We start from the raw sequence: 19047 nt of genomic DNA, 5'->3' as shown, positions 1-19047 counted from the left end.
AAATCTACAGAAGCCCTGGCTGACAAGAAAGGTGCTAGCATGTACTGCATTATCAAGCTGCTGCAGAAATTTAGCAGCAGCACACTGCTGGAGGGAACTTTTAAGCTTCCACAGCTAACGATGAGACTCTTCTTTAAATACTATTTTTTTAAAAGACTGCTGAGTTTTGCCTTCTTTCCTTAGATCCTCCAGAAAACTGCAGTGCACAGGAAGGAGCCGTTCACCTCTCCTGAGCCTTTAAGTGGTCTGTTGTTATTCCTTAAAGTGTTACCACCAGGCACGTTTCATGGAAGACTCTGCACCTTTAAACATTTCAGCAACAAACAGTGCAGCTTCCATTCGAAAAAGTGACAACTGTCAGTGGGGGAAAAAGACAACCATTGTGGGCGTTTCCTCGTTGCATATTAGGCAATATCCCAGGCTCCCAAACGAGTTAAGGAAAGCCACAAGGCGAGCTTATAACACAATTCCCTCCCCACCCAATTCGAATACTAAAAGCGATGTACAATTCGGAATACTTAAAATACCCAACGAACCATCCAAAATTGCAAGGCGAGGCTGCCAACTTGCAAAGTGTAGGGAGAAGCGGAGCTCTGTGGAAACGCGCGTGGGGGGAAAAAAGCCTTGCCAAGCCAGAAGTTACAAGTTGAGGTGAAATGGCAAAGCCCCAAGGAGGATTCCTGGAGCAGCCATTATTGCAAGGCTGAGGGGAAGGAGGCAGGAGGGAGCCGCAGGAAGCCCCTGGGCTGCGAAGGCGAGTTGCGCTTCCTCCTCTTTATTTCAAGGAGCCCCCTCAGCGCAGCCAGAGGGGGAAGGAGGAGGAGGAAGGGGAAGGGGAAGGGAAGCCGAGCCGCCCTTGGCGAACAAAAGAGGTTCCCCGAGCTGCAATGGCGCGAGGCGGCGAGCCTCCTTTTCGCGCCACAAAGACAAGAGCGGCCGCGACGGCCCAAGGAGCCCGTGAATGGAGAGAAAGGCGAGCGAATCAGGGAGCCGAGGGCGCCGGCGCAAACGAGGCCGAGCGCGCTGGTAGGTGCAGCCCTCGTCCAATCGGGAGCCGGCCTTGCTCCTCTCTCTACACACACACACACAGCCGGGGAGTCTCATCCCGGAGCTCACGCGCGGCTTACTACGATTACTACGGCTACTCCCATGCAGCGCGCGCGCGCTTGTTGCTGAATTGCAAGCTCGTCCTGCGTGATCGAGGCTGGGGGGGGGGCAGTGGGGGGGCGGGGAGGGCGCTTCCTTCGCAGTTTCCACGGCGCTTGGATTGGAAAACCTAAGGCCAGCTTAGAAGAATGATTCCGCCCCCCCCCACACCTTTCTTTTTAAAGGTTACATATATTTTCGAGTTTTTTTTCCCCATCCCCCAGCTGCGGGTGGGTGGGGAGGAGAGGATCTGCGCGGTTTATGCGATTATGACACACAGCGCAGGGGCAAGAAACGTGTCTTAAAAAGGGTGTTTCGCGCATGAGTCAGCTGTGGGTATGTTCGAGCCAATTAAATCTGTGTCCATGGCATGCGAGGGGAAGCAATGCGTTATGCCAAAGGCAAAGCGAGGGGCAGGATGGGGGTGGCAAAAAAACAACCACCCCAAACCGACGTACTGCAACGCTGATCAAGGGCACTTTTTCTTAAAAATGGAATAATGCTGCTGACAGGTTTGGGAGTTAGCTGCTTCTCCCCGAGGTGCAGCCATTTCAGACATCCAGACACTCCCCCCCCCCAAGCGCGTTGAAAAACAGGAGCTTTCTCGACACGCGCGCTCTCTCCCAACCCCCCAAAAAACAACAGTTATAGGCAGCTCAGCTATATTCCTAAAAGCAGGGTGAATGTTCTCCATATTGCTTGCAGAGAATCCCGGGAAACCCAATAGTAAAAAATAGGTCATAGTTCATTAGATCAGGCCCAGGACTTCAAAACAGAGTAGACAAACACACAGGCTTGCTTTTTCTACAGCAAGTGTACCATTATTTAGTGTTTTTATCATTTTTTAATTGAACTACTGACAGCTTAGTCTTGGCTTTCATAGATAGCCTTTCAAAACCCTTTCCAATGTTTCTACTTCCAATATTACACCTCTGCTCAGCGATAAACAACTTTTTGAAACCCATTGGCCGCTTGCCATGTGACCCCATGCAAGTCTACTCAGGAGTAAGTCCCATGGAATTCAGGGGGCTTAGTGCCAACTGAATATAGCATTGCAGCCTTAATTAAAAGATAAGTTCCTCATTTAGGCTACTGCAACAACAAAAATCAATTTATATTTAATCAAATTGGTTTGGTCATCCAAGAATGTTTAAGATATTTTTGGTTTCTGATCCTTTTTTAAAAAAATAAAAACCAAAGAGGTACAGCAAGACCTATTAACTATTCATGCTACTTACAATATTAACCTCTTCAGTCTGTTCTGATAGAAAACATTTACCAGTTAATGCAATAGAAATCTTTGGATGTTTTTATTTTATTCCCAAGTAAAGTTAAATGAACACAGCTTATTACCAGGAAGCTCCCCAAATCAACCAAACTAATACATTATAGTCTTGGAAGTATTTTGAAATACTATAAAACTAGACCACTGCATTTTCAGCATTAAATGTATAGTTATCAAATAAATTGAAACAAATTAACTTGTAGTTAAGAAAACATTAGTTTACTGTTTACTTAGTTTAATTTTTGCAAGTCAAGCTGAAATAATTTGCTTGCAGATTGGGCTCTTAATTTTCTCTTAACACCATAAATGCTTTTTATATACTATCAGGATTTTAATTTTATAAAACTAGCCAGTCCTTGGTCTGCTTCTCTTTTACAAAAATGAATTCAATTATTTTAAAGAAAACATTTATGGAACAATCTGATTTATTTTTTTAGAAAAGTGGCAGATTCAAAACATGTTTGTTCCAATGTAGTAAATTCTGTTGAGCTCTGTGGAACCAATTCAGTGGAACACAATGCAACTTACATCTTTGAATAAGCTTTCTTACATTTCAGTTTAATTTAGTTATTTTTAAACTAGTGAATGTAAAATAGAAGAATGTTTAAGTCAAGCAAACAATTATACATTTATAGTAAGCTGTGTTCGTACTTCATATTCAAAGAAACATACATGCAGTTTTTGCAGAATAATTGCAGACCAAAACTCCCAACTTAATTATTGGTAAAATGAATTCTAGAAAAACCTATATTCAAAGACTTCCCCCTTTTTTATTCACAAATATTTTATCAGAGACTCAGAAACAATTGTACGAAATTATACACTTCAACACTGAATGAAGAAAGGTTAGATTTCTGAACAATGATCTAAATTATAAGATTTTTCCATAAATTAGAACTTTTGTTCTAAATTAGAATTTTGTTCTATAACAAAGTCTAATTCATCTTGTCTAAATAAATTTATGAAATACCTGTTCATGAAAAAAGTTGCTTCGCTATAACAATTAGTTACAGGGGCTAGTTACAACTTTTACATGGTTTAAAATACTCTACATTTCTGCATCTTGTCATTCTATTGCAAGTACTATCCTGTTTTCCATTTGCAAAGCATACATACCAAAACATTTGATCACTACTTTTGTCTGACAAAAGCACAGCTCTAACAAAGGCATTCATTAATGATACTTTTGCAGATTAAAATTACTTTTACTTACTTTATAGTTTTAGGACTGGAGTTAGTAAGTTATAGCAAAAACAACAACAACAACCCACCCCTATTTTCTCACAAAAATATAGTGAATGTGATTGTCACTATGTAACTAATAAAAGTACTTAACTGTTTACTATACCAATTGTGACCCAATTCCTCCCTCCCCAGTCTATGCAGCATAAATGAACCCTTTTACTAAAGTGAATTCTTAAACAAAACCTACTGGATTCCTATATATTAAAACAGTGTTGGCTTTCATTTCCGTATCCTTTTCTTCATCTTCAGGCAACATTTTGTTTGCTCTGGAACAAGGCTCCTCACACTCTGACCCCTCCCCCCACAAACCCACCATTGTGCTTTACAAATGTTGAAAATTATGAATGGTTCCTTGAACCAAGAGGGGAGGGGGGAGGGGAGAATGGGGGTAGGTGGGTGGATTTCTCTGTGTGCTATGGTAATCCGAGGGCTATGTTGTCCAATCATCCCCATTTTTTTTTCTGAGCTAGAAAAACCACCATTAACTCGGTTTAAAAGAAAAAGGGGAAGGAAACAGCTTGGGGTGGAGGTGGGGAGGGAAGGAAAGGGGGGGGGAGGATGTGTCCGGAGTAGCACGCTCATCTCTGCCCCTGCGCACTCCCACTTTTTAATCACCCTCCAACTGGCCTCCACCCCCTTTGTCCTCTCCGATTCATAACGTTTGAGGGCTAGAACCGCTGCAGCCAACGCTCATCAAAACCGCCAGGAGCATTACTATGCAGGAAGGAAAAGCGGGTGGGTGGGGGTGGGGGTAGGAGCTGTTTCAAGGAGACCCTCGCTTCTCCCTCCCTCCCTCCCGCCCTCGGCGAGACCCCTCGCTTTTTCTCTGGCGCGCAGCCAATGGCGAGCGAGGGCGCAGGCAGCGCCACCAAACACGAAATCGCAGACAAAAAAGTGGCAGTGGAGCACATGGGTCGCCCCGACAAGGAAAGCATTGTAAGGGGGGGTCCCCCCTTCCCCAATCGAGCTCGCCGGTTCCCCTCGACCACGAGCTGCAGTTGGCACCCCGCGCTAAGCGGTGGCACTTTGCGCCAGGAAAGGCACCGAGTGGCCCTTTAAGGCTGCATTTGGCCTCCTTCCTTGTCCTATCTCCCCCCCCCCCTTTAACCAACCAACCCTTTCCGATTGCGTTGCGAAACGTAGAGATAGTTCCCGCAGCCCTTGCTGTATAAGGTTGCTCCTTTGCCCCCTCCTCCTCCCGGCGAAGGATTTTTTATTTTTTGAACGTCGGAAGCGAAGCTTTCGATATGTGTGTTTGTGCGCGTGTGGAGCAACCAAACGCCGCCGCAGAAAGTAGTAAACAGGGGGAGGGGAGAGAGACCACGCGGTCCGGGCTCCGCGCCCATCCAACCTCCCAGTCTTAAAAACTTGTCCTGGACACCCAAAGCCAACTTCGCTTCTCCCTCCTTTGTGTGTTATGCGAGCTTAAAACCTGCAGCTATCTAATTGAGGCGTTGGGATTCCTCACGTGAGAAGTTGATTTGTAGTTTGAACACGTGGCTCATTCAAAAAGCCGGAATATTCAAGTGATTTCTCTCTCTCTCTTTCTCTCTCTCTCCTCCCCTCTCCTCCTCCCACTCTGTTTTTTTTTTCCCCTTCCCTTCCTCCCTTTTTGGGAGGGGCGGTGCCTACATTCACGTATTGTAACATTTTCATACTCCGCCTGCTGCTGCCAAAGGGGCTTGGGGGCAAGACAAAAAAAGTAGTTTCTCTGCCCCCCATCTCTCCTCCCTTTCCTATCTTTTCTTTTTTTAAACCGCCATCCTAGTTCCAAAAGCGTCGTGATTTCCACTATCGGTTCGGATAACGTTGTGAACCTTCAGTATTCGGATTTGGTCACGGGCTTCTTTCCTTTTCCTTTTTTTTTTAAACTGGTGTGTGTGTGAGAGAGAGAGAGAGGGAGTGAAAGAGGGAGAGAGAGGGGTGGGTGGGGGACGGACGGATACAAGCTGCAGTTGTGTGTTTGTGTGTGTGTTTTTAAAGCCCCTTGGCATTTTTATTTTACTCCCTGGATCGTTTGAGGGGGCGTTTATATATATTTTTTGCATTATTGTTACAAGACGGCGCGTGGTGGTGGCGTCGTCGCCGTCGTCGTGGTTTTTTTTATTTTTACAAAAACATTACTATTAAGCAGAGCTCTATTTTTTTAATTAAAACGAGAAGATGAACAAGCTGTACATCGGGAACCTGGGCGAAAACGTAAGCCCTCTGGAGCTAGAAAGTCTCTTTAAAGAGTCCAAGATCCCTTTCACCGGCCAGTTTCTCGTGAAGACGGGATACGCGTTCGTGGACTGCCCCGATGAGAACTGGGCTATGAAGGCCATCGAGGCACTTTCAGGTGGGTCCTTCTCCTCCTCCTCTTCCACCGGCGTCTCCGCTTTTGGTCCCCATTATCCATCCTCCTTTCTTCCTGGGCGCCATCCTGCCCCTTCTCCTGCGCAGACCCCGAGCTCTTACTCCTACCCACCCACCCACCCCTGGGGGGCCACTCGGCTGCCCGCAACGCTTTAAATCGAAATGACCGGCCGCGCAAGGATGCCCCGGTTTGTAGCCGAGGGCAGTTGCTCGGCCAGGCGTCGCCGCGCTGGGTTGAACTGAATTTATTTCGGAGGGCTTCGGCGGCGTTATAATCTGGGGCCTTGAACGAGGGGGGGGGGGTGAGGCTAAGGCTGCTGGTGCTGCTGGGCCGGCCTTCTGCTCTCCTCTTCTCCCCCACCCACCCCCATTTGCAACTCTTAGACGCGCAAACTGTTGGCTTTAAGAAAACCTCGCCCCCCTCACCCCCTCCCCTAATGGGGAGCGGGAATGTGGAGCGCGCAAGGCCGCTGCGCTTGGAAGAGCTTCTTTCCCCACATTCCTAGCATGAGTATATAATCTTAAAAAAATATTGGCGGAGAGGTGTGCGCGCGCGAGGTGAAAAGAGAGCTGCGTTTGCGGGAGGAGGAGGGGGTGGGGAGCGAGGCGCGCAAAAAACATCGCCCCTTCCGCGCGCGGGGGCGGGCACGCTCCCGTTCGCTCGCCTCAGACGCATGCCAGGGCCCAGCCAGCAACCGCCAGTCTCCCCCCCCCTCACACACTTGCGAGGGGTTTCTCGGTTCGCCACAAGAGCACCTCACACGCGCGCACGCGAAAACCCTCGGCCTCCCCGCGCTCTGGCGGGAGATGCCGGAGGGCAGGTGGCGGGGGAGAAAAGTGAGGGGGTTGCCCCCCCCCAGACACCCCGCCAAGGGCAAACGCCCTCGGTCCGCGGCGCAAAGTCGCGCCAGCCTCCCTCTCAGTTCGGCGCCCTCGCTCGGCTCCCTCTGAGCGAGGGCGCGCAATCTCCCGGCTTGCTCAAAGCCTTGGCGTGTTAACACGAGACGCCAAACTTTGGACGTGTAAACGGAAAGACCCCCTGTTTTCCCGCTCCCCACGGCGCGCTTGGGAGAAGTCGAGGCCTGGAGGCCCGGCTAGGGTGCGTGCGCGCGCCTGCACCTTGGGGGTCATTTATTTCGCTTTCGCTTTGGGCTCTCGCGCCCCGAGTAAAGCATGTCAGTTTTTCTTAGCTTCTCTTCTACATCCTGTTTTTGTGTGTGTGCGCGCGCGAAAGGCAGCTTGGCGGGCTGAACGAGGGAGGGTTGGTTGGTTGGTTGGTTGGTTGGGCGGGCTTGTTTGGGTCTTGGTTTTTGCTCTGCTCCGCTTCCTGGGGGACGATGGGGGGGCGACTTTGGCCCAGCGGGTCGTGGTAGGAGGGGGCTTATGAAAAGAGCTTAAACGGGTGCATTTCCAGGGAAAAACGCGTGGGGAGCACACTCCTTTTTCACCCAAACCACCAGTTCCTGTTTCCTCGTGACGAGTTCTTTGAGGCCTGTTAATCTCATCAGGGGAGGCGTACATATATGCATGTGTGTGTATGTACAACTGAGTTTTAACGTATCACACTGGAGGATAGTAGAGGTTAAAAGAGAATAACTTCCTGCTTGAGAGTTGCCCTGAATACATTTTCAACCATTTCTCTCGGAACTGGCTCTACTGTACGCCAGGTTCTTGGCGTGTGGCTATTTATCATTCCCACCATGCTTCAGTTGCTGCCCTGTAACTTGGTGAGCAAACTCTATAACATGTTGCATTTGTGTTTCCTTTGCTGTTTTACATCATCATAAATTCATATCTGGAGTAGGGGTGGGAGAGCACCCAATTAATTCTAAAACCACTTGTATTACTGTTTGTAGGTAAAGTTGAACTGCATGGTAAACTCATAGAGGTTGAACATTCAGTTCCCAAAAGACAAAGGTACGTAATGAATTTATTTTCTTTTATTCCCCCCCCCCTTTGCGAATGGAAATCTTCATCAATCAGAAGAAACTGGAAGCAAGTTGATCTGATGTTTAGCAGCCTAAACATCAATTATTACTTTGTGATATTAAATCACTCATTAATTTGTGATATTCAGTAATGTTGTTCTTATATTAATGATGAATGCTGTCAGGTAGCTGTGGCTTTAAAAGAAAGTTGAACAGTCATAGATGGTCAAGAGTAAAACATTTGAACAATTTCATATTGTAGTTAGGAAGTAGTGGAGCATTAAGAATCAGTGTGTTGAACCGTGAAATAGACAAACTACAAACATCTTGCCCATCTTGTGTTTTTGTTGAAGTTTGTATAATATTTATGTAGAGAAAGTTTTATTTGAGTCTGTAACCCCACTTACCTTGGAGTAAGCCCCATTGAGTAGACATGATTAAGATTGCACTGCAAGCTGAGGTATTTCTTTATCACCAAATATTTCTGTATGGCAATATGGGAGGATTTTTTTTTTTTTAATGCAAGGTACAGTTGATACATAGTTAACTTTTTCTGTTTTTTGTGAAAAGAATACTTTACACTGAGTAATACAGCTTCTGTGGGCCAGGTAGATACAAAGGTTGCTTGAATCTAAATCAAAAACTTTCCTGGAGTAGTTAAATCTGCTTTCATAAATGCATAGATTATGAAGCAATCTTTATCGTGCTGGTATCTCACATTTAACAGATGCTTCTTTAAAATCTTATTCTGTACCTAGGCAAGAATACAGTCCAGATGAAAAAGCTTTTCTTAAAGAGACAGGCATTTTTAGGCCTCTAAAATACTTGTTTGGAAGTGTTAGCTGCTGATTGTTATCATTTACTTTGTGGAATTAAAATATGCAAGGCTTATTGAACGTTGTATGAAAATTTACGTTGGAACCAGAAGAGATTTGTGGACAAATACAATTAGGAAGCAACCTCTGTTAATGTATTAAGGCATATTGTATCTATTGACATGCATTCTGGTATGCTTAATACTTGTTTGGTTTACACACTCTGTCTGCATTGAAAATGGAGTAATTCAACTTTACTAGTAATATCTGTTTACTTAAAGGATCAATTCTTTTGTGTACCCTAGCCATTTTATAAGTATTTTCAGTATAGTATAATGTAAGGTAGTAAAGTAATGGTTGTATGTGTAAATGGAAATCTTACTGTACTCCAGAAATACTTGTAATAGTAAATTTTAATTATGTTGTCTTGTTGCTGTGGTGTAGTAATGAAAATGTGATTTTAAAATATTCACTTCCTGATTCTTACTTTTTTCTTCCTTTCCTCCTTTTTGGTGTGCAGTTAAAAATGATGTGCATTAATGCTACAAGTAGCTTTGAAGAAACATGTGAAAATTTGTTTAAAGTAATTTTGTGATGCACAAAATTTTCTTTTTTAAGATTTTTGCTATATTTTCATCCTTAATAGAATTTTATATAATGGAGATACAAATCTTTAATGAAATATACAGACACATGTGCTTTGTGGACTTAAGCATCTTTGATATGGAACCTAATTTAAAACATAGGCTGCAATTCTAGTTATGTTTTGGAATAATTCCCATTGAACTCAGTGAGACTTGCTTCATACTGAATCATGCATTGGACTGTAAAGTATAATCTCTGTGTTTGTGTTTTATAGCCAACATTTCAAAAGTGTGTCATTCTTCCGCTTTGTATCTAAGGAATGGACTTTCTGTGCCATGGAGCTATCTTGTGTAGTGTACAGATAAATAACTGTCGTAATGTCCTACCAAAAAAAGATGAAGAAATAATGTTATTTACAGATGTTTCTCTGAGTTCATGTAAGACTTCCAGATCAATTGATCTGTACATCATAAGATGTATCTAGGAATTTGCTGTTTTGGAACCCTAGGTTAAATTACTTCTTCACCCTTTCATTTCTTAAACTCTCTTCCTCCCTCCCTTTTTCATTTTAAACAGAGGGTGCATGCAGTTATTACCAGTGGGTTAGGGACTTTTGGTTGGATAAATGCTTCAGTTAGAATTAAGAAGTAGTTTGATACAGAATATGGTGAAGTCCCATAAAATATATTTATTAAAATGTATTAATATTTTTCAAAAAGTTCAAAGCAGTGCACAGTAGTATATTAATCTTTATCATTGAGCACTGCTGATATGAATGTTCTCATCTATCTGGTTATAGATGTACTTCTATAGAATATATAGTTCATGCTGTGTAATTATAGATATTCTCCCTTCATTCATTTTGGTGAAATTGTGCACTAGGGGTAGACACTGGAATATTGTTAATCCATATCCTCTCATAATAGTGTCAGGAGCTCTTACAAAACTAAATTAAATTTGAAAGGCCAGTCTCTGTAAAGCTAGCCTGGTTTGTTATTTAAAGGGAGTTTTAAGGCTCAGCAGTTGCATTCCAGCAGTTTGGACTTTTAGATTGAAAGAGGACACACCCACACTCGCAAAAGCAACCTTTATACCTGCTGTGAAAGGCTGTTTAGGACTGTGGTGTTCTAGAATGGTCGTTGAGACAGGCAAATAGGCTATATTGTGATTGAGTTGGGGTAGAGGGAATGGTCTAGATTTTAGTTGAGAGCAGAGAGAGAGAGAGAGCTGTTTGTAATATGGCTCTAGCCAGAAGCTGATTTCTGTCTTACTATGAAAATCTCAAGGGAATATTAAAGGAATGTAAAATTTTTGCATTCATAACCTCGTGGATCATAGAAAACCTCCAGATACTTAAGGGAAGCTTGGATCACTTCATTCAAAACTTGGAAATGGCATTGTAACAATGCGGGCTGCTAGTCACATGTTACAAAAAGAATGTGGAGTATTCTTAGCTGTGATCATCAGCTACCACAAATGTTTGGGAAAAAATTATGCAAAACAAGATAGTACATGTATATTGGAAAACTTTTGTACAAGCCCTTTAGATACTCCCTAGCTTGCCACAAGAGCAGCTGTTATCTTGGTGGGGCAATATACATACTGGAAACTGATTATTCAAATAGCACTGATGTCATTTGTTGTCTGATGGATGGTTTAGCTTGGCGGGGAGGTGGGTGGGGATCTGATACTGGCCAGCTGGGGGCTGCATATTGAGTCAGTACTTGATAAGCTTGAGTCTTGTTAAATCCTTATAGATTTTCTATTTCTGACATTTATTCACTAAAACTAGAATCCGTATTATAGTACTGTTTCTGCTTCAAGGTTGGATGCCAACCCATTTTTGTATCACTTTTGTTTTCCCCTGTGGGTTTCAAAACAAAATTTCATGTTTCCCTAACCACATGGGAGTGATGGTTTGGTTTTCAGAAACTGAACCACAACATAAGGTTGGGCTGTGTTGTAATCAGGATTTCTCTTATTCATTGTGAATACCGTGCCAAGTGCAATACAGAATCTATGGAATCAGCAAATTTTAAAAGCAAAAACAGCTTAGCCTTTGGATAATTTGGTGCTGAAAGTATTTAGGCAAGGAAGAAGGCTGAGGATCCAGTGATGATTTGGGGTAAGGTGGGAGCTCAGGTAGCTATTACAGTTATTACATTGAGCAGATGTTGTGCTCTATGTTCCTCTTCGTGTCTTCCATGCAGCAACACATTATTTGCTTCTTGTGCTTCATTCCACATCTGCCTTCCTATCCTATACAAAACTGGTCCTTGCAAAGCATATCAAGTTTTGTTTAGAGTCACTTCAAGCAGGCAGGTTACAAAATTCAGCTTTATAGTTTCCAAATATTTGTTTATCAAAACGTGTATCCTTCCCTTTTGGTGGGCTAACAAAATTTTAAAAAATATAAAAAGAACAATATAAAACATAACAGTTTAAAAACAAACATAAAAATATTATCTGCCACATATACCAAAAGCCTGTCAGAATAAAACAGTTTGTTTCTACATTAGTTATTTAAAAAATTATGTGAATACCTCAAAGATCTGTTAAAATGGCATGTCCTAAAATGGGATGGGGAATTTATGACCCTCCAAATGTTGTTGGACTCCCAGCAACCCAGCCCCCACATGGTTAGTGATCGGGAATGATGGGAGCTGTAGTACATCATCATCATCATCTGGATAGCCACAGGACTCTTGCCCCTGGTCTGGAGAAAGTACAAATCTTTTATAAAGTGTAATTTACAGTTTGCAGTCCTTCATATCAAAGGAAAAAAACCTTTAATGTCTGGCAGCATGATAATCTTACTGTATTTTGGGCAGAGTTCTAAGTAACGTTCAATATAAATTATACTAAACATCCATAGAAAGTATATGGCTATTTGGACCTTTTTAAATGTAGGAAACTGAAACTCTTCTGACAGTTCTTGTTAATTTCTACAGTGTGATACAAAGACTGACCCTTCCAAAATGGAATGTAAGGTATGGTGCTGCTGGAAAATGTCTTTTCATCAATATGTTTTCATGTTAGTAGATAAGCTTGAGGATGCTTCAGTAAGACAGTATGACTAAAAGAATAACCATGGGGAACCACATCTAACACCTTATACTGAAGCAGGATTGTCCATTTCTAAACCATCCCAATACATAGATTTGGTTAGTAACACACAGTTAGCATTTAAATTTGTTTCCTTCCAATGTAAGCCTTTTGTATATTAGTTTAGGAAATAACACTTCTGACCCTTGTTGCTCTTATTAATTGGTATCCCATTCGCACTTTTTCCTGATCAACAAAGCAACCCTAAGTTTGTATTCATATAATGTGAATCTGCCCCTGGCTCCATTGAATGGAAGGGCAGGGTATAAATTTTATAAATTCAGATAAATAAATCTGTCCTCTTACTTGCCGTTGCTATTCTTCTAAAAATAGTGTTTGTAAAACCCAAATCCAGACTTAATTACATGTCTGGGTTAGAATAGGATGCTTTCTCTGAGTAGTAGAAAATGCAATTATATTTTGTTCAGAATGAATGATATTATTTCAATAATTCCTTAAAGAACTGAAATGTGGCATTGCTGAACTATTTGCGCTTTGCAAGTTATAATTCAGGAGGTGATCAGTGCCTTTCTCCCCTTAAAGCCATCAGAAACGGAGGGTGCAAGGATGTGCAGCTGCTAACTCTTGCAGCTTCTTTTCTACTTTGTGGCTATAAAGTCAGATGGTAGGGGAGGGAGTGACGCAGTCTTTGGTTGTATATGTTGCTGTACTAGGCTTCCTTGCTAGGAATAAATGCCGGCATGCTGTGGCTGCCCACGAACTGGGCACACTCTGTTCCTGCCAGGTCTGAGGGAGACAGCACAGACATGGCAGCCACTGTGTAATGCTGTATTTCACCAGCTGGATTAACACAGATGAACATTCTACAACATATTCTGAGGGGGCCCTCAGGCCCTATAGTTAATACTTGTAGATAATTATTACTTAAATTTATTTGTTAAAATAGCTTTTCCCCAAAAAAGTTTTCCAAATTGGTTTATGTAACAAAATACACAGGCGCCAAACAACAAAATTATATAAATAACAGTATAAAAACAGACGCAGGGGATAAAATTGTTACAAAAGCCTTATGGAAGAAGTGTGCCTTTTCTTTTTTGATTGGGGAGAAAGGGTCTAATTAGGTTGTGATTACTTGGAAATCAGATCTCAGGGGCATTGTAGATAGAAGGCTGAGTAAAATAAGCGGTACAGTGTGATGTGGCAGTGAAAAATTGCAAATTAACTTGTTAGGAATTGCTGGGTAAGGAGTTGAAGCTTTTAAGTACCTGTGACAAAACGTTATTGAAGGGGAGAAGAAGGTCAAGGCAAAGAGGATGAAATTGCTTTCGTCCTTTTACCATCCCATTTTCCCACACTGCCCTGCTCAACAGATAGCTCAGGTTCTCCTCTGGTTGAGCAAAGGAGTCATAGTAGTGGCCTTTCAGTCCCTACAATGCCTTTGTTGGCTGAATGTTGTATATGTGAGCTCTCTCACTCCTGACTAAGCCTCAAAGTCATCTTAGGGGTTTGTCTTGGAAATGAACATAGCAAAGCATGCTGCTGATCTCAAAACAGTGGCATAGTTAATGAAGGGGAAGATCCATTCTCATTCCCTTTCCCCTCTGGCAACCTCCCTATTAAACCCAACTCCAAGGGAAGCAAATTTTGTGATGTGTCACTTCCTGAAGCCAGCACACCTCCCCAACATCTTTACGTTTTGAGATGGAATGGTCCCTCGCGACTTTAAAGATATTCTTTGGCACCTTAGGAGGTGCCCATTTCATGGGGCCAATTTCATTTTACCTTGTGAGATTCCTGAAGTTGAAGAATAGGTTCACTCTGGTCATTTAAAGGAGTCTGTATGTGGTGAGGTGATAGGTTTGATGAGGTGCATATTCTCCAAGGCGGCATCTCTCTTTTGCCTCAGACACGAAGGCCTGCCAGTCTCAGCTTCTCTTCAGCCTTGATTCCATAGCCTTTGATTTCCACGGCTCTTTGGGTACGCTAATGTGCAGGAACAGGAGCAATCTGCTGCCCTGTATGTAACATACCATTTCAGTAGTATAGGATGTGATGGTTGAACCTAGAATTCCGTGTGTGATTCAGTTTCTCCCCAACCAAAAAAGGAAGACCTGGGAAAAGTATAATAAACGAAATTACAAATGCTTCCCAGGCAAAGGAAGCTTAATTAATGTTACCTGTACCTCTTGGGTGCTGAGTTGAATAATATCCAGAAGAATCTTACTTTTGATCAGCGTTACATTTAGTTATATACTCATCCTCCGTGTTGATTGTTGTAATGTGGTGAACAGAGTCTACGGTATTTGTCCTCCTGTTTTTTAAAAAGTAAATCAGAATGCTCCAAAGCAAAAGTTGATACCTGAGTGTGGCTTCTCTAGATATTGTGGACCTACTTCAGGATTTCCGATATTTACTTCCAACTTGGATTACAATCATTTAAATGGAACCCAAAGGTTCAGGTTGCTACAAGTAAAAAGTAAAGTGCTTGCAGAACAGGTATCACTAGTTGACTGAACTGGCTGTTTTCTTTAGAAGATACAGTTGTACCTTGGAAGTTGAACGAAATCTGTTCTGGAAGTCTGTTCGACTTCCAAAACATTTGAAAACCAAATCACGGCTTCTGATTGGCTGCAGGAAGCTCCTGCAGCGAATCAGAAGCTCCGTCGGATATTCGACTTCCAAAAATAGTTTGCAAACCAGAACAGGCACTTCCAGATTTGCGACGTTTGGGAGCCAAAACGTTTGGGAACTAAGCTGTTCGAAAACCAAGATACGACTATTCTTCGTTTATTTAATCGATACATTGACTACTTTGAATGTGTACTGACTCTTGGACCTATGCACGTCTCTCTTTAATGGAGAAGTAACAAGTACCAAAGTTGCTTTAGTCAAATGTCTGCATTAATTAGCTCATCATGTACAGTTTGCATATTGAGAGTAGTCTGCCAAAGTGATTAGTCCCTGTTTGTCTGTGAATGGCAATGGACACATTTTCCTATATCTATTAGAAAAAGAAATAGAATAAACCACAGGCACAAAGGCTATTTTGGTGATTAATATTTCTGCGCTGGCTGAGTAAACTAACATTGTCTCAGTGGGATGGTTCATTTGAGATTCCTAATGTGAAGTTTTTGGAAATGCAAGTGCTAAACCTTATTGGAACTGGACAGATGTTCTTCAGTACTTTGAGGTCTAATCAGCACAAAGGAACACGGGACGCTCCATGTGAACATTTTCTAAGTATTATACCTGTGCATTTACTTTTTGCTTGAACACTTCATCAAGAATTCCTCTTTAAAGAGAGTCTGGAGAGCCTGTGTTAGTGAATGCTTTTGATTATTACTCCTTGTCCATGTAATTTGTTTCTCTCCTTGGTCAAATGAAACATGCTTCATTTAATCCTGAATAAGGTGTTCCTCTTTCTCTGGCTGTGTGCAGACACAGGGGACTCTCAGAGAAATAATGATTTGCTGCTTGTAGTTTGTGCTCTTACTCTGTCAGTGCACTTTGAGTTTTATCATCCTTCGGTAGTATACAATCATCAAATGTAGGTGATTCTATAAATAGTCATTCTATAAATAGGCAGGAGTAGAAGAAAGTCACAAAAAAGCTAGTTTAAATTGTGTAGAGAGAATTTACAATATGTTTTGAGAGAAGCTTTCTAATGTTCCTTTTATAAGCCATACAAATGTTATTATTTTCCTGCATCTTTTAAATACGTGAAAGTTTAAAATACTTACGTTAGAGCCATTTAATTCTAGAAATCTAAAAGATGAGTCTGTTAATGGAGCTCAGTTCTTGCCTATCAGATGTGTCTGAAATGGCATTTACTTTACATAAGGAATATTTTGAAATGTTTAGTTTATATAGAAGATGCCATTAATTTTGGCTTAGATGTAGCATATTCATGTCTTGCTTCACACATGAAAGCACTTATCTATATGTAAAAATTTCAGGGAAACTACAAAATTTATCTAAACGTGTGATTTAATATTCTTGTTTTTACACTGTGTGTATGCCTGCCAGGCATAAGTGTGTATCTTTGAGTATCTGTGTGTGGTTATTTTTTTATTTGCTTGGAAAAATGTATTAACTGCTTAATCAAATAGCTTTCTAAATGATGTACATAATAAAATTGTAGATAAAACACAGTTAAAATCCACAAACTGTTTTCAAATATATATACATAACTATAAAAAAGATAAAATCAGTTAAATTAAAAAAATTAATATACTAACTAAATCATGTGCTTGGATAGGCTTGCTGCAACTAAATTTTTTTTGGCAGGTGTGTAATGCAATGTAGTGAGGGCATCTTCCTAGTTCTATCCTGTGAACACACAAATGCCTTTGAACTGGGATTCGGTAAAGTGAATTGCTCCTCACTTTTTTTGAGATGCGTGAGATTAAAAACCTCATCAGTGCATGCTGGTTTAATTGCTTGTGGATGTGCCTAGAACTTTTCTATCCTGGAAGCAGTGTAGAGCTTGTCTACGCTGGAAGTAGAAGTGTATTGTCTCATGGATAAGAATTTTTAGCAAGCTTTTTAAAATTACAAGGTTGAGTACTGTTAAGAACAAATCTGCAAAATGGCTTTTTGTTGACTGTATGCCCTTTTTCTTGATCAAATCTTTTGGAAACTGTCTAAGGAGCTTTTTAGTATAATAGCTGATTTGGTGTCTTTTCTGTGTTTGTGCTTTTTAAATTATGTACTGCTAAGTTGATATTAAGCAGTTCCAAATTTGTGGTGCATATGTAGTCCAATAAAATGGAAAAGTCACACTGGATAATGAAGGGGAAGTCACATTTTTAAAACTTTTGTCTATATATCGAAATCACTTTGCAGTCAGAAAACTAGCACTGCAGGGAATGAGCAGGATAGATCTTTTTTTCCAGTGGTGTTTTCACTTGCGGGAAGTTTTGAACATGAGAGAGCAGTAAACCCCCCCCCCCTCCAAAGTTTGAATTGGTGTAGTCCATTGCAGCACAGAATATAGTTTGGGATCTACTGGTTGCATCTCAGAATGGGCTTCCAGTGGTTTAACCATAGCAACAATAACAAATCTTTTTTTTTGACTGCTTTGGTAGTATAAACACTATACCTTTAAGGCACATTTGAGGCATATTTCCATCCACAAAGAATTCTGGATACTGGAGTTTGTAAGGGCTGCTGGGAATTTTAACATTGTAAGGTGTAAGCTACAGTGCACAGAATTGTTTGTGCTTTAAAGGTATTCTGTGTGCGCAGCCTAGTGGGCTGCTGAAATCTAGGAAGCTTGAATTCTCAGCCTGAGCATGTTCTCAGAGCACCTTGTGTCATAATTCTGTGTCTGTCTTCCTGAGCCACACTTCACAGCTCTAGTTAGTGGAAAAATGAAGTGCCTCTTGCAAGCCTTAAACCTGCCCACCCTATGTGTTGTCTTAGGACTCTACCAGAATCTGCTGCATTTAGATGCTGTCAGAATGCGACAGCAGCCACACCCTGGAAAACTGCTTTATCTGGCTTGCTAAACCAGGTGAAGGTAGCTGATGGGTCTCAATCCCTCAGTGAGTTAGGCTCTGGTGGATTGAGCAGAAAAGACCAGTAGTGGGTCCAACAGTCAAGAAGGTGGTTTCTGCACATGGCACCAGATGCATTTTGCATCTGGCTGTCAACCACTTGTGACCAAGTGAAGATGCACTTGTGCTAGGATGGCGTCTGAGGTCTCCACCATCTAGAGTTGCATGCCTGGGGATCCTTGGAGCTTTCCTGTTTTCACACACTAACAACACATCCTGTTGAATTCTATTTGTGGTATTTTATCTACACCATCAGAACGAATTTCAGGAACCAAAAAGTTGTGTTGAAAAATAAGATTTTCAAGCCATCTGGCCCCACACTGGCAACCAGACATTCTGTTTTGGTGACACTAACCCTGGTTTAAGGAGCTATTTGACACCTAGCATATATATCTGAGTTTCTAACACGACTGGGAAGGTAGCCCATCTAAAACCTCTGCTGCCTTGTGGGATCGCTTCAGGGGAAGAAAAAACTAAGAAGTAAATCCTACTTAAATCTGCAGTTGAGTCCCTTGCACACCTTTTTCCAGCAACTCCTGCAGCCAAGCTGGGCTTTCCTTTGGACCACATCAGCAAGGCTGAGGGAGGCGGTATTGTTGTCTGGGCAGTCCAGGACCTCCATACACACTGCCCAGGCTTGTGTCCCAGGAAGGTAACTTCAGTACTGCTAAGTCAATAGTTTGACCACCCCTGGAGGCACACTCCATTGTCTCTTGAGGCAGATGGATGCCTGCAACAGCAAGAGGCAAAGCCTCACTTCAACCAGTTGTCTGTAGCTTTTCTTCTTCCATTTCTTTGTTTGGCTTCTCTTTATGTATTGCTTCCCAAGTTGTATATATAGTAAATAAACCACTTTTTCCAGAATAAGAATCAGTGGTTGAGAAACCTTTTTAATTTGTGCTAATGTTAAGGAGGTGAATATGGTATGTATTGTATTACAATACATAAATTGGCTAAGAGATTGATGAAAGATTGAAACGTGTGTGTCTTTCAGCAGTAGGCAACTGGGGATCACCTGTGGAATTGGGCTAATGCTGGAAACTTTAGTGCAGTGAATACATGCA

General features: G+C 42.0%; 1 protein-coding gene across 3 annotated transcripts in view; it reads left to right on the top strand.

The window, feature by feature from the left end:
• The first annotated feature begins 4597 nt into the window (after positions 1 to 4597).
• IGF2BP3 (insulin like growth factor 2 mRNA binding protein 3) overlaps positions 4598 to 19047 on the top strand; it is a 67373-nt gene continuing 52923 nt past the window's right edge. The window contains exons 1-2 of one of the 3 annotated variants that reach the window (XM_080974782.1): positions 4598 to 6014; positions 7888 to 7948. In XM_080974782.1, the coding sequence (XP_080830908.1) occupies positions 5840 to 6014; positions 7888 to 7948 (236 nt within the window). In that variant the 5' untranslated portion in view covers positions 4598 to 5839. The remainder of the gene's footprint in view (positions 6015 to 7887; positions 7949 to 19047) is intronic. The other 2 variants (XM_080974784.1, XM_080974783.1) reach the window with 2 other exon arrangements.

This window comes from Podarcis pityusensis, assembly GCF_964106645.2.
Source record: "Podarcis pityusensis genome assembly, chromosome: 12".
NCBI classification, from domain to species: Eukaryota; Metazoa; Chordata; class Lepidosauria; order Squamata; family Lacertidae; genus Podarcis; species Podarcis pityusensis.
The sequence above is the reverse complement of the archived record's forward strand: the minus strand, read 5'-3'. Positions and strand labels throughout refer to the sequence as shown.